The 13234-nt window shown below is 37.5% G+C and overlaps 3 protein-coding genes across 3 annotated transcripts in view; all 3 read left to right on the forward strand.

The window, feature by feature from the left end:
- The first annotated feature begins 2992 nt into the window (after positions 1–2992).
- Positions 2993–4309, forward strand: LOC9327468 (F-box protein At1g48060). Its single transcript, XM_021012719.1, has one exon. The coding sequence runs from the start codon at positions 3069–3071 to the stop codon at positions 4248–4250; it is 1182 nt and encodes a 393-aa protein (XP_020868378.1). The 5' UTR covers positions 2993–3068; the 3' UTR covers positions 4251–4309.
- A 2109-nt stretch (positions 4310–6418) lies between these two features.
- LOC9330155 (pectinesterase inhibitor 1) lies at positions 6419–7091 on the forward strand. The gene has a single exon (XM_002891361.2). The coding sequence runs from the start codon at positions 6478–6480 to the stop codon at positions 7006–7008; it is 531 nt and encodes a 176-aa protein (XP_002891407.1). The 5' UTR covers positions 6419–6477; the 3' UTR covers positions 7009–7091.
- A 1562-nt stretch (positions 7092–8653) lies between these two features.
- Positions 8654–13234, forward strand: part of LOC9327470 (S-adenosylmethionine decarboxylase proenzyme 2) — a 6034-nt gene continuing 1453 nt past the window's right edge. The window contains exon 1 of the mRNA XM_021010515.1: positions 8654–8963. Within this exon, the coding sequence (XP_020866174.1) occupies positions 8654–8963 (310 nt within the window). The remainder of the gene's footprint in view (positions 8964–13234) is intronic.

Below are 13234 nucleotides of genomic sequence, written 5' to 3' on the forward strand. Positions count from 1 at the left end.
ACTTGGGAGGCTAATTGTTGGTGTCGGATCCCGCACCAGAAGTACGAGACCAACCAAAGATTGCCACGTAGTCAAGATAATGGCCCATAAAGAATGAAGTCCATTGGACCCAGGAGTCAAAGGAACGGTCGAAGTGGTTGTCACCACTTCGAGAATCCGAAGTGATTACATTGCGACATGAGTTCGATGAAGAAGGCATGGGTAAGATGGTTCAAGGATATTTGGGCCGAAAAGGCGAGGCCCACGAAGATCAGAGTCAACTCAAATTCAAACGTTGAGCATTAAAGTCAAAGAATCAAAACGGACACATTTAAGAGGGAATAATTGTACTTAATTATTCATTTTAATGTCAATTCTCTATGTATAAATATAAAGGCCAATGGCCATGTAAAGGGATCTCTCTCTCAAAAAAAAAAAAAAGAAATATAGATAACAATTTTCGTAACAATTCACAAGTTTTTATACATTCATTTTTGTCCCTCAAGAATAATCTTTCCCACTTAATAAAATACTTGAGTGTGTGAATCCGACATCCACAATCGCCATTCTCATATTAAGTAAAACTCCATCATTGTTCATAACTTTCAACAGAAAATCTAAATTATCAAAAATAGAATCAGTGAAACCTTGGACAGGCAAAGGAATGTTAGCAATCTCCCAAACTTCCCGAGCCGGCCGGCAATGGAATAAAACATGGCTAATCGATTCTACAGCATCCTGACATAAAGAACATTTAAGATCAGTGTTCATACCATGAGCTCGTAAGCATACAGAAACTGCCAATGCACCCGATAAGGCCCGCCATAAGAACATTCTAATCTTGGGGGCTGTTTTAATAGCCCAAATCTTCACCTTCAATGCTCGGGATTCTTGCTCCTGGACAGTTATTGGTGCAGGCACGTGTTGCAAGTGAGAAATTAACCAATTACCACTCTTTACCGTGTAACATCCAGATCTATTATACGCCCATATGAAAATGTCCTGTGACGCAATATTTGGTGGGTAAGACATGATTCTGACAACGTCCGGAGGGAAAAACAGTTCCGATAATAGAGGTTGGTTCCAAGAGCCTTGGGAGGTAATAAGGTTTGAAACCCGTAAGTCTAAATCGAAAAGAGACTGTTTGTTGAAAGGCCGACGCGGCGTGTTATCAAATATCCATTTGTCAGTCCATACACTTGTTGATTGACCATTACCGATGTTCTTAATGAGACCCTTTTCAAGAAGATCACGACCATGTATGATACTGCGCCACGCATAGGACACGAGACCCAATGACAGCATCCATAAAACCCTTCCGGTTATAGTATCGTGCTTTGTATACACGGCCTAATAAGGTAGAAGGCTTTGTGAGTAATCGCCATGCCTGTTTCGCAAGTAAAGCTTGATTAAAATCCCCAACATCACGAAAGCCTAATCCACCATCTTTCCTTGCTTTACACATTTTTTCCCAAGACACCCAATGCATCTTCTTCTTATCTTCACTAGAATTCCACCAAAAACTCGTCATGGCACTAGTAATCTGTTGGCATTGATACTGTGTTAATTTAAAACAAGACATAGCGTACAAAGGAAGTGCCATAGCTACTGATTTGAGGAGTACTTCTTTCCCTCCCAAAGATAACGTCTTTGCATACCAACCAGTCAACCTAGTTTTTAGCTTTTTCGTTATGTAGGCGAGCAAATCACATTTCGAACCACTAAAACACTCCGACAGACCTAAATACATACCATCACCACCTTCCTTAGAAATTCCAAGAAACAGTCCCAGGAGATGTTTCATAATTGGTTCCATCTTTGCACCATAAATAGTCGATGATTTCTGCAGGTTTATCTCTTGACCAGAAGCATCACCATACAATTTCAAACAATGAAGAATTTCAGCGCCTTCTTTAAAATTAGCCCTACATAGGAAAAGACTATCATCCGCGAAAAGTAGATGTTGTATGGAGGGACAAGATCGCGTTAGTCTCAAACCAGTTAGACGCCCTTCTATTTCAGCTTTATTCATGGTATGAACAAGTGCCTCAGCACATAGAATAAAAAGAAAGGGCGAAATTTGTTATTACATATTACTAGTTATTAGTATTACCTTCCAAAGACCTGGGCATTTGGGTACCCGTACTTGATCGGTTATTTTTTTTCGGGTTTCGGGGAGGGTCGAGACCCATTCGGGTATTCTAAAAATTTGGTTCGGGTTCGGTTCGGGTTTGGATCGGTACGGGTATTTTAATTAAAAAGAAAAATACCCGAAAATAACCAAAAAATACCTGAAATATTTTCGGGTTCGGGTCGGGTTTGGCTTTTTTACTCATATATACCCAATCTAACCGAAATACCCAATTTTTGAAAATAAATTGGTTACTTTTTACTTAAAGATAACCAAAAGTATCTAAAAATACTAAAATTATCCACGGGTATATTTGTATTCGGGTACCCACGGATATTGGATTCAATTCGGGTTCGGTTCGGGTAGAGAGGTCTAGGATCCATTCGGGTATTTTAAAAATCGGTTCGAGTTCGGTTCAAGTATTTTTTCGGGTTTTCGGTTCGGATATTCGATTCCGGGTATTTCGCCCAGGCCTGGCTTCCATAGTTAAGTGTCAGAAACGACATTTTTGTTCGATAACCATTTCACAAATTTATTATGTTCATAAAATGGTAATCCGATTGTGTAAAAATAATGGAATCGCAAGACAATCTTGTATTAATCTAATTCTATTGAAAAAGGAATTTATTTATATCTAATTTATATTCATTCCTTAAGATTATCATGAGAGATTTCCTTTAGATAATCTTAATTAAACAGTTGTATTTTAAAATTAGTAACTTATATATCTTTTAGTATTTAAAAGATAATAATTCTTTTCCTATCATATCAAGGAATAGACCGTTCCACCTCTTTCAATTCATAACAATGGTAATCCTTTTTTGGATAAGAAAACAGAGAGGATACATCTCTATATATATATTGAAGCAAAAGAAGTCGAGAGAGACCAGAGACATTATATACAGAGATAAACGAAATCGTGGAGAGGAAGTAACGAATTAGGGTTTCGACCAAAAAGATGGAGCCACAAGAAGAAGAGAAGAACGGAACTATGCAGAGAAAAAGATGTAAATCTTCATCGTCGTTGTCCATACCTCTCGATATAACCACAGAGATATTCTTAAAGCTACCTGCGAAATCTGTCGCAAGGTTTCGTTGTGTTTCGAAGCTTTGGTCATCAATCCCCACCTCTCGATATTTCACCACCTCGTTCGAATCTCGACCTAACCTTTTGTTCTTCTTCAAAGAAGGCAATAGGTTCTTTGTTGTCACGATTCCTAAACCTAATCGGAGACCGAACGAGTCCTTTTCTTATACTTCTTCTGAGATTCTTGATAGTTACCAAATACCCTATCCAAAACATAGCTGCCTCACCATTAAAACCGAGTCGGTCCACGGTTTGATCTGCTTTCAGAGAGGAACAAAACCTACAGTCTGGAACCCTATTATGAGAAAGTTCAAACCTTTACGCAAACCGGACAAGAGCTGGGAGAGTTTAACTGTCTTTTTAGGGTATGATCCAGTCGAACGTAAGCACAAAGTAGTGTCCATGACTTGTGATCAAGCTTCTGATGAGTGTCGTGTTTTAACGTTGGGATCAGATCAAGAATCATGGAGAACGGTCAAAACCAACTATAAGCATCTCCCTTGCCGTGGCAAGCGCAAAGACAATTATGGACCGTGCAGATGCATCAACGGTGTTCTATATTATCGAGCCGAGATTGGTCCTCACCCGGTTATAATGAGTTTTGATGTAAAATCTGAAAAGTTCCATGCGATAAGATTACCATGGGATGAGGAGTTTTCGCCAAAGATGATGATATCTTATAAAGGGAAGTTAGCTTATCTCGGTCATTCCAATGGGACGAATAGTCTTCCTATGTGGGTTTTAGAGGATGCAAAGAAGGGTGAATGGTCGACTTATAACTTTTTACCTCTTTCTCACTATGATCGGAGTTCAGAGACCCATTTCAAGCTAATAGGTATCACCAATGATGGTGAATTGATTTACGTACCATACATGGTATTCGAATCTTTTGATGTCATATATATTGATCCAATAAGAAAGACGTTTAGGAGAGTCAAATACAAAGGAGTTGCAGATAAAGGTTTTAGACAACGCAATGGACTTGAAGAACATAAACCTTTACGTGGGATACAATATTCACCCAATCATGTTGACACTCTCATATCTTTGTGATTCTTTTTCTTGGTTTTCTTATTTTTATAGTGAAACTTTTCTTCATGCAGCTTTATGATTTTTCTTTTTATCTTTTAATGTCATTATATTTTAGTTGTAGTCTTCGGGATTTTATTCAAAATTCTATGAGTACATCCTTTTTTTCAATTACCAAGGTTCTTTTGTGATCTATAAATTATAATTACAAAACATTAATTAATACACATGGGAAATATACCTTGTTTAGTTTTTAGGAGAACAATGTAGTGTTTGTCTAAAATCTTTATCTGCAATTCCTTTGTATTTGACTCTTCTAAACGTCTTTCTTATTGGATCAATATATATAACATCAAAAGATTCGAACACCGTGTTTGGTACGTAAATCAATTCACCATCATTAGTCATACCTATTAGCTTGAAATGGTTCTCTGAACCACGATCATAGTGAGAAAGAGGTAAAAAGTTATAAGTGGACCATTCACCCTTCTTTGCATCCTCTAAAACCCACATCACATAGGAAGACTATTCTTCCCATTAGAATGACCGAGATAAGCTAACTTCCCTTTATAAGATATCATCATCTTTGGCGAAAACTCACCATCCCATGGTAATCTTATCGCATGGAACATTTCAGATTTTACATCAAAACTCATTATAACCCGATGAGGACCAATCTCGGCTCGATAATATAGAACACCGTTGATGCATCTCCATGGTCCATAATTGTCTTTGCGATTGCCACGGCAAGGGCGATGCTTATAATTGGTTTTGACCGTTCTCCATGATTCTTGATCTGCTGAACCCAATGTTAAAATCCGACACTCATCAGAAGCTTTATTACACGGCATGGACACTACTTTGCAGTGGCGGATCTAGAAACATATATAGTATGGGGCATAATATATTTAAAATATAAATTTTTATCTAAAATATTATATTTATTGATTAAAAGACATGTAAATGAAGCAAATTTATTTGATGTGTTCAATTGTTGATCAACCATTGATTCTACTACTCTATATAAACATTATTCCTTTAAACAATTAAAAAAAGGTTAGAGAAAAAAATAGATTAAAATATATGGAAAGCATTTATTACTTGAAATCAGTAAAAAGAAAGAAAATAGTAGCTAATTGACTAAAGAATTAGTAGAGGAATATTATATTGTATGTGGCACGATACACCAATTATTCTATCTTTTCTTCAAAGTATATATAACAAAGTTCAAAATTATCAAATTTTGTATAGGGCACGTGCCTAGGTACTAATACACGTACGTCCGCCCCTGCTACTTTGTGTGTAGCTTTGACTGAATCGTATCCTAAAATGACTGTTATACTCTTCCAGCTCATATAGAATTTATTGCCACCGTGTGTGTGAGCGGCTACTTGCAGGTTTATTCAAGCTTCTACATGTAAACACTACTCTCCAGCTTGCTGATCCCTTCACCAAGACTCTTTATTCGGTTTTTATATGTTTTTTTGTTGTAAAGGGTCTGTATAGTTTCTTGTATATAAAGTCTGAGAGTCTTTGTATGTACTAGAGTCTTTAGATTTTGGTTTAAGGCTTTGTTTGGTTGAGTCTGTATATAAACCCCCAGTTGTATCATTTTACTAATTAATGAGAAAGAGTTTACCCCTAATTGGTTGCTTGTAATTCAAGAAATGTAGTTTGAGTTAGTGTTATCTTTGTTTCGTTGCATTCGAAGTTGAAGACAGGGGAAAAATAATGGTACCTCTTCAGTGCCTTGTATAAGAAGTATCCACAGAGGAGACGGTGATATATAGATCCTCTGTAAGATTCTTTTGAGTAGATTATGTTTCTAAAGGATCGTTATCTTTGCTTAGATGATGCACTATAGGTAATGGATTTGTCCTATACTGTTTTAATTCGTTAGTGTTCTTCATATGTTCAGATTCGTGTTAAGCCTGATCCTTAATAAATATTCAACATTCACTTAATTAGCCTCATGATTAATTAAGCACATATAGTTTGATATCATCATCATCTCCTCTTAATATTTATCGAGAAAGATAAATACCATAATTTATGGATAACTGTATTACTATATTTGCAATTCTTCTAACCATGGTAAAAACTTTCTTCATCGCTCATATCAACTTCTATTCTTGATTCTGTTTTTGACTAATGCGTTGTACGTAGATTACTCTATATATATACTCATTGCTTTGAAATTCATTTTCTACCATAAACTTGAACAAAAACTAAATAAGAAGAGAAAACAAGAATGGCTGCGAATCTAAGGAACAATGCGTTCTTGTCTTCTCTTATGTTTCTTCTCTTAATCGGTTCCTCATACGCAATCACAAGTTCAGAAATGAGCACAATCTGTGACAAAACCTTAAACCCATCTTTCTGTCTTAAATTCCTCAATACTAAATTCGCATCTCCTAATCTTCAAGCCTTGGCAAAAACCACACTTGATGCTACACAAGCAAGAGCAACACAAACATTCAAAAAACTCCAATCTATTATCGATGGAGGAGTCGACCCTCGATCTAAATTAGCTTACAGGTCATGCTTAGATGAATACGAGAGCGCGATTGGAAACCTCGAGGAAGCTTTTGAGCATTTAGCTTCAGGAGATGGCATGGGGATGAACATGAAAGTTTCTGCTGCATTGGATGGTGCTGATACATGTTTAGATGATGTGAAGAGATTGAGATCAGTAGATGCTTCGGTTGTGAATAACAGTAAAGCAATTAAGAATCTTTGTGGTATTGCTCTTGTTATCTCTAACATGTTACCACGTAATTAATTTTAAATCTTCATCATGTGTTTGCTCTGATTAATTGTATTGTTTGCGAGAGGACAAACTAAATTATTATACTTATATTATAATTGAAACCGTCTATATAGAAATTGATAAGTTTTTTAATTAAAATGAAGCTTTAGTTTGGTTATAGATAGATAATATCTATAACCCATGCCAATACAAAAAGGCTTTAAGAAATTCAATGATGGATAATTTAGTAGTTTTACATTTGTGTAGTATTGTATGAAATTGTTTGAATTCTTTCAATTTTGGTGAAGTTTTTTATGAGATTTGAAAACCTTAATTGGAGAAAAGTAACCAGATATATAAACTGGTCCTACTAAGTACCAGTTTGATCATATGATTAATTCTTAATTGGAGAAAAGTAACTAGATATAGAATCATCATGTTATTGAACAGGATTGCCATGACCAAAGATTGATGATATGATTGTTTTTATTTTGGTCCTACTGAGTACCAAAATTTTTATTTCCACATTTTTTGTTATAATCAAGTCTTAACAGATTGAAGATGATAACGCATTTAAGCAGATTGTCACTATAAAAAACATGTACTTTGATTGTCAAAAAAAAAAACCGTACTTTAGAAAAAAAATTCCACTTTTCACAAGGCAATAATTCTTCTAGAGTATTTCGTAGTAAAGTGGTATGAGCCATCAATTACAGATTATATAAATATCTTATGTTGTAATATACTATATATACGTATTATCGAGAAAGCGAAAAAATACACACAAACGAGGAAACATTAATTACAAAGACCCTTGGCTCTTGATTAATTAATCTACATGTAGGACCTATCCAAAAGCATGTATCTTCAAGTATTATGAAATGTAAGTAACAAACAATATAGTTATCAATATATCTTATTATACAATAATAGTACAGAAGTAAAATAAAGTTATTATATTTATATTTGGAAATCAAAATAATAATTAAAAAAATTATGGAAATTATTTCAAATGACTAGTTGTACACAATTTTTGGCTATATATTAGTGCATATGCAAGGGCATATCTTTGAAGTTTGATCTTAAGGGAAAAATAATATTAAAATATTGTAAGAGCACTAATTAAGATCTTTTGTAAAGTAATTGATTATTGGTAGAACATGTTTAGATCATAAGAAATAATAATTTAATAATCAAAAACTTTAAATGTTTTTAAAAATTAAAAAAATTATTTCTAAAATTGAAAAATTAAAAACTAAACTTATATTAAAATTGACTTTGGCTCCGATTTGGCCGGAAATCCGAGCGAAATCGGCGAAGCAACGAAGGCGAGAAAATTAGATGCAACACGATTTTCGCCCAAATGAAAAACAATTTCCGTTAACAAAATTCGAACCAATCCGCGGATGCCACGTGGCCACAAGAACGGGCTTAGATCAGTTCTAGTCCAAGACCACTTCTCATGTTCTTAATCCACTAGTCCAACATTTTATTATTTTTTTAACATAAGATCAGGCCATTAGTTGGCCCGATAAACATGGTCTTAGAGTGGGGTTTGTGATGATTAAGAAACTCATAACACAATTCTTAAGTGATTTTCTCTTTTTTTCGGTAAAAAGAATCTCTTAAGGTTTTTTTTTTATTCTCTCCGTCTCTCAGTTTTTTGTTTCTCATCACAATGGCCTCAGCATTTGAAGGTGTTGAGAAAAGGCTGGAGATCATCTTCTCAGCCTCCACGTCCAACAAAAATCTACGGGAAAAGCTGACGAGAAACGTGCTGCACCAGATCCTGAAACCGGTGGACTGCAAAATCGAAGATCTTCTATCGGAAGATCAAGTCGATGCGTACCTGCTTTCAGCTTCTAGCCTTTTTGTCTTCGATGACTTTGTGATCTTGAAGACCTGCGGAAATACTAAGATCTTCGAGTGCATGAAGGAGTTAATACGTGTAGCAGCTAGAGAGGTGAACTCCGTTCTTTACACTAGAGGTCAGTTTTTCTGGCCCCAAATGCAGCCGGACCCACACAGCTTGTTTTCTAATGAGAAATTTGCCAAAGGGAAAAGAGAATAAAGAGAAAGTTGTGTCTTATTCATATCAAAAAAAGAGTATATATACATGTTATAGGAAACCCTAAACATACTTAAGGATATTAACATAAAACTCTAGGAATTGTACTATATTTACATATAACTCCCTAATACTCCCCCTCAAGTTGGAGCATGAAGATTATACATGCCCAACTTGCGCCGTAAATAAGCAAATTGTTGAGAACCCAAAGCCTTAGTAAAGATATCCGCTGGTTGCTCCGTAGTGGTAAGATGTGCAGTAACCAGTGAACCATCCTGAATTTCATCCCGAATGAAGTGACAATCCCTCTCAATATGTTTCGTCCGCTCATGAAAAACTGGATTGGTAGCAATATGTAAGGCTGCCTTATTGTCACAAAACAAACGCATCGCCTGCGGATGAGACACTCCAAAACATCCTAAAAGCTCACGATTCCATTTCAACTCTCGGGCAGTAAAACTCATTGCACGATATTCAGCCTCTGCGGAAGAAAATGACACCACATCTTGTTTTTTTGTCTTCCAAGCAATCGGAGAATCACCCAATATAAAAATAAAGCCTGTAACCGATTTCCAAGACATGGAACATGTAGAAAAATTTGAATCACAATAAGCTGTCAATTGTAAATCAGGATCAGCACTCAACATAATACCTTGACCCGGACAGCCTTTAAGATATCTGACAACCCGTATAACTCCAGCCCAATGCTTGGCACATGGTTGTTGCATAAATTGAGCCAACATATGCACAACATAGGACAAATCTGATCGGGTAAAAGTAAGATATACCAAACGCCCAACAAGCCTCCTATACCTCTCGACATCCTCATAAAACTCTCCTTCATCATCCGGCAACTTATGGTTTTGCTCAAGCAGAGTAGACACTGGTTGACATCCCAACAACTCACATTCACTTACAATATCCAAAGCATACTTCCTTTGCGACAAGTAAAAACCATCAGGAGACCGAGATACTTCAATGCCCAAAAAATATTTTATAGCCCCCAAGTCCTTCATATGAAAACATTCACTAAGGTATCCCTTAAACTTCTGAATACCTTTAAGATCATTTCCCCCAATCAACAAATCATCAACATAGACCAACACAAAGAGTTGCATAGATCCACGCTCCAAGGTAAAAAGAGAGTAATTGGCTACCTGCTGAGCAAACCCATACCCTTTTAGTGTTGCTGCAAGCTTAGCAAACCAACAGCATGGTGCTTGACGTAGACCGTATAAAGATTTCTTAAGTCGACAAACTTTTGATTTATCTTGAGAAACAAAGCCAGGAGGTAGTCTCATATAAACTTCTTCCTCAAGATCCCCATGTAGAAACGCATTATGAATATCCATCTGATGTACTTCCCATCCTTTGACAGCCGCAATCTTAAGAAACTCGCGAATAGTTGTCATTTTCACAACCGGAGCAAATGTCTTATCAAAATCTAACCTTCGACTTGTCGATTTCCCATGGCCACCAAACGAGCCTTGTAACGCTCAATTTCCCCATTCGACTTATACTTGATAGTAAATATTCAATGACTGCCAATAACTTTCTTTCGTGGCGGAAGATCAGTAATATCCCAAGTGTCATTTGCTTCCAAAGCATTCACCTCTCCAGACATCGCATTGCACCATTTCTCATCCTTAACGGCTTCCGAGTATGACTTAGGAACCGAGACAGCAGTAATGGCCGCAAGAAAAGCTCTCTGTAAATCAGAAAATCGGTCACAACTCACATAATTGGCAATGGGATAGAGGACCGTACCTGGAGCAGAGGACGCTGATTGAGTGGGTACCGGTGAGAGTGTGGGTTGTTCAACTGAGCAACGTGTAGTATATAGTACATAATCACTTAGATGAGTCGGAGGTTTTCTTTCTCGTTCGCTTTGTCTAACTTTAATCCCTTTACCAGTCAAATTATCATTCCCTAATTGACTCCCCCTTTCCTCCAAAGCAGTATCCGAAGTTTTTTTAATTACCTTTGGACCCCGTAATATGAACACCGGATGAGCTGGATGCTGGACCGATCGATCCCGGTGCCGGATCGATCGATCCGTTAGTGGCTGATGTCTCAGTAATTTGCTCCGGATTGATCGATCTAGGTTTGGGATCGATCGATCGCTCCGTCACTGGTTGCAGCTCGTCACATGTCAGTAGCTTGGGATCGATCGATCCACGTGCCGGATCGATCGATCTAGTTTGATCCGTCAATTCATCAAATGTCAGTAGCTCGGGATCAGTCGATCCACGTGACGGATCGATCAATCCAGTCGTCTTTGGTCGAAACTGATCATCGTCAAACTGTGCTGGATCGATCGATCCTGGCTGTAGATCGATCGATCACTCCTCCAACAACTGATATGGGAATTTATCTTCCTTGAAACACCACATCTCGAGAAACAAAGAATTCTAACTTCTCCAAATCATACACACGCCATCCCTTCTGACCAAACGGATACCCCATAAAAACACACCGTCTACTTTGTTCCCCAAACTTATCTTTATCCCGCAAAACATTCCGAGCAAAGCATAAGCTACCAAAGACCCGTAAGTGAGTGAAGCTAGGTACTTCCCCGAACAACAGTTGATAGGGTATCTTTCCTTGCAAAATAGTGGATGGAGTTCGATTAATCAAATGACATGCAGTGATAACACACTCACCCAAAAACTGACGTGGTAAGGTAGCTTGAAACATCAATGATCTAGCAACATTCAATATATGTCTATGCTTTCTCTCCACTCTACCATTTTGTTGAGGAGTATAGACACACGATGTTTGATGCATGATTCCCTCTTCCAGGAAGTAGGATCGCAAACCCATAAATTCCCCACCATTATCACTACGTACTACTTTCACCTTCTTCTCAAACTGTCGTTCCACCATTTTGAAAAAATTCTTAAGAGTTAAACCTACTTCACTCTTTTCCCGTAACAGGTGCTCCCAAACCGCTCTCGAATAATCATCTACTATTTTCAAAAAATACGCAGCACCCGAAGTAGATACTATTCGATACGGACCCCAGAGATCACAATGAATAAAATCAAAAATTCCAGCAGCTTTATTAGAGATCACAATGAATAAAATCAAAAATTCCAGCAGCTTTATTAGAGATCACAATGAATAAAATCAAAAATTCCAGCAGCTTTATTAGATTGATCCCAATCTCTCAGGTTTGTTTCGCCCTTAAACAAATATCACAAACTGTTGTAGAACTAACTTGCTTTCCAATATCTAAATAACTTGATAAATAGGGAACAACATGACTAGATGGATGACCAAGACGAAGATGCCATAAATCCCATGATCCTGAACTGTTCACAGTCTTGTGTATCTTCACACCAATCACCCCTCGAAGCACGTACACGTCCCCACACTCTTCACCAACCCCAATCAGCGTCTTCATAGCCCAGTCCTGTATAACATACAACTCATCAGTGAATGAAATAGAACCTTTAACCACTTTCAACAACTTTGCAACCGAAATTAAGGAGCACGTTAAATCCTTAGAGTACAAAACTCCTTGTAGCCACAAATCACCCCCTAAACATAGATCACCCTGTTTCGTAGACACCACATGATCCCCATCGGATTGTCCAATCATACATGGATTAGTATCCATCACATTAGACAAGTAGTCTAGATCGCCAGTCATGTGGTGTGATGCTCCTGTATCAATAATAAAATCAACACATTCTTTCTTACCATTCAACTTCTCATTAGGATTTGACTTTTGAGAAGCAAAGAGACTCTTGAGAGCATTCCATTGATCATCGCTCATTTGGGGTAGAGATTGACGGTCCAAATCAGCCGTTATCCTTGTAGAATTAGCTTGTATGCCCCCAACAATATTGGCCTGAACACCCGTGACCGCATTGGCCCGACCACCAGACCCGCGACCACGTCTAAACCGGCCTCCACGTCCACCTCTACCACGATCATTGTAGTCGCGACCCCGTTCTTCCCACCATTCAGGAAGGCCAATTATCTGAAAGCAATCAGCCTTTGCATGCCCATACTTACCACAATGAGTACATGTCACGTCCTTTTCGCGATAAAAATTTGAAGTTCGACCCCGTTGCGCAGCTTGTACTGCAAACCTACAGCCTCCGGAGTTGCATCACGATTCCTAGTAATCGTGAGTTGTCTCTCTTCTCGAATGATCCTTTGATAGACTTGTGGAGCTTAGTA

Source organism: Arabidopsis lyrata (genome assembly GCF_000004255.2).
Source record: "Arabidopsis lyrata subsp. lyrata unplaced genomic scaffold ARALYscaffold_1, whole genome shotgun sequence".
NCBI classification, from domain to species: Eukaryota; Viridiplantae; Streptophyta; class Magnoliopsida; order Brassicales; family Brassicaceae; genus Arabidopsis; species Arabidopsis lyrata.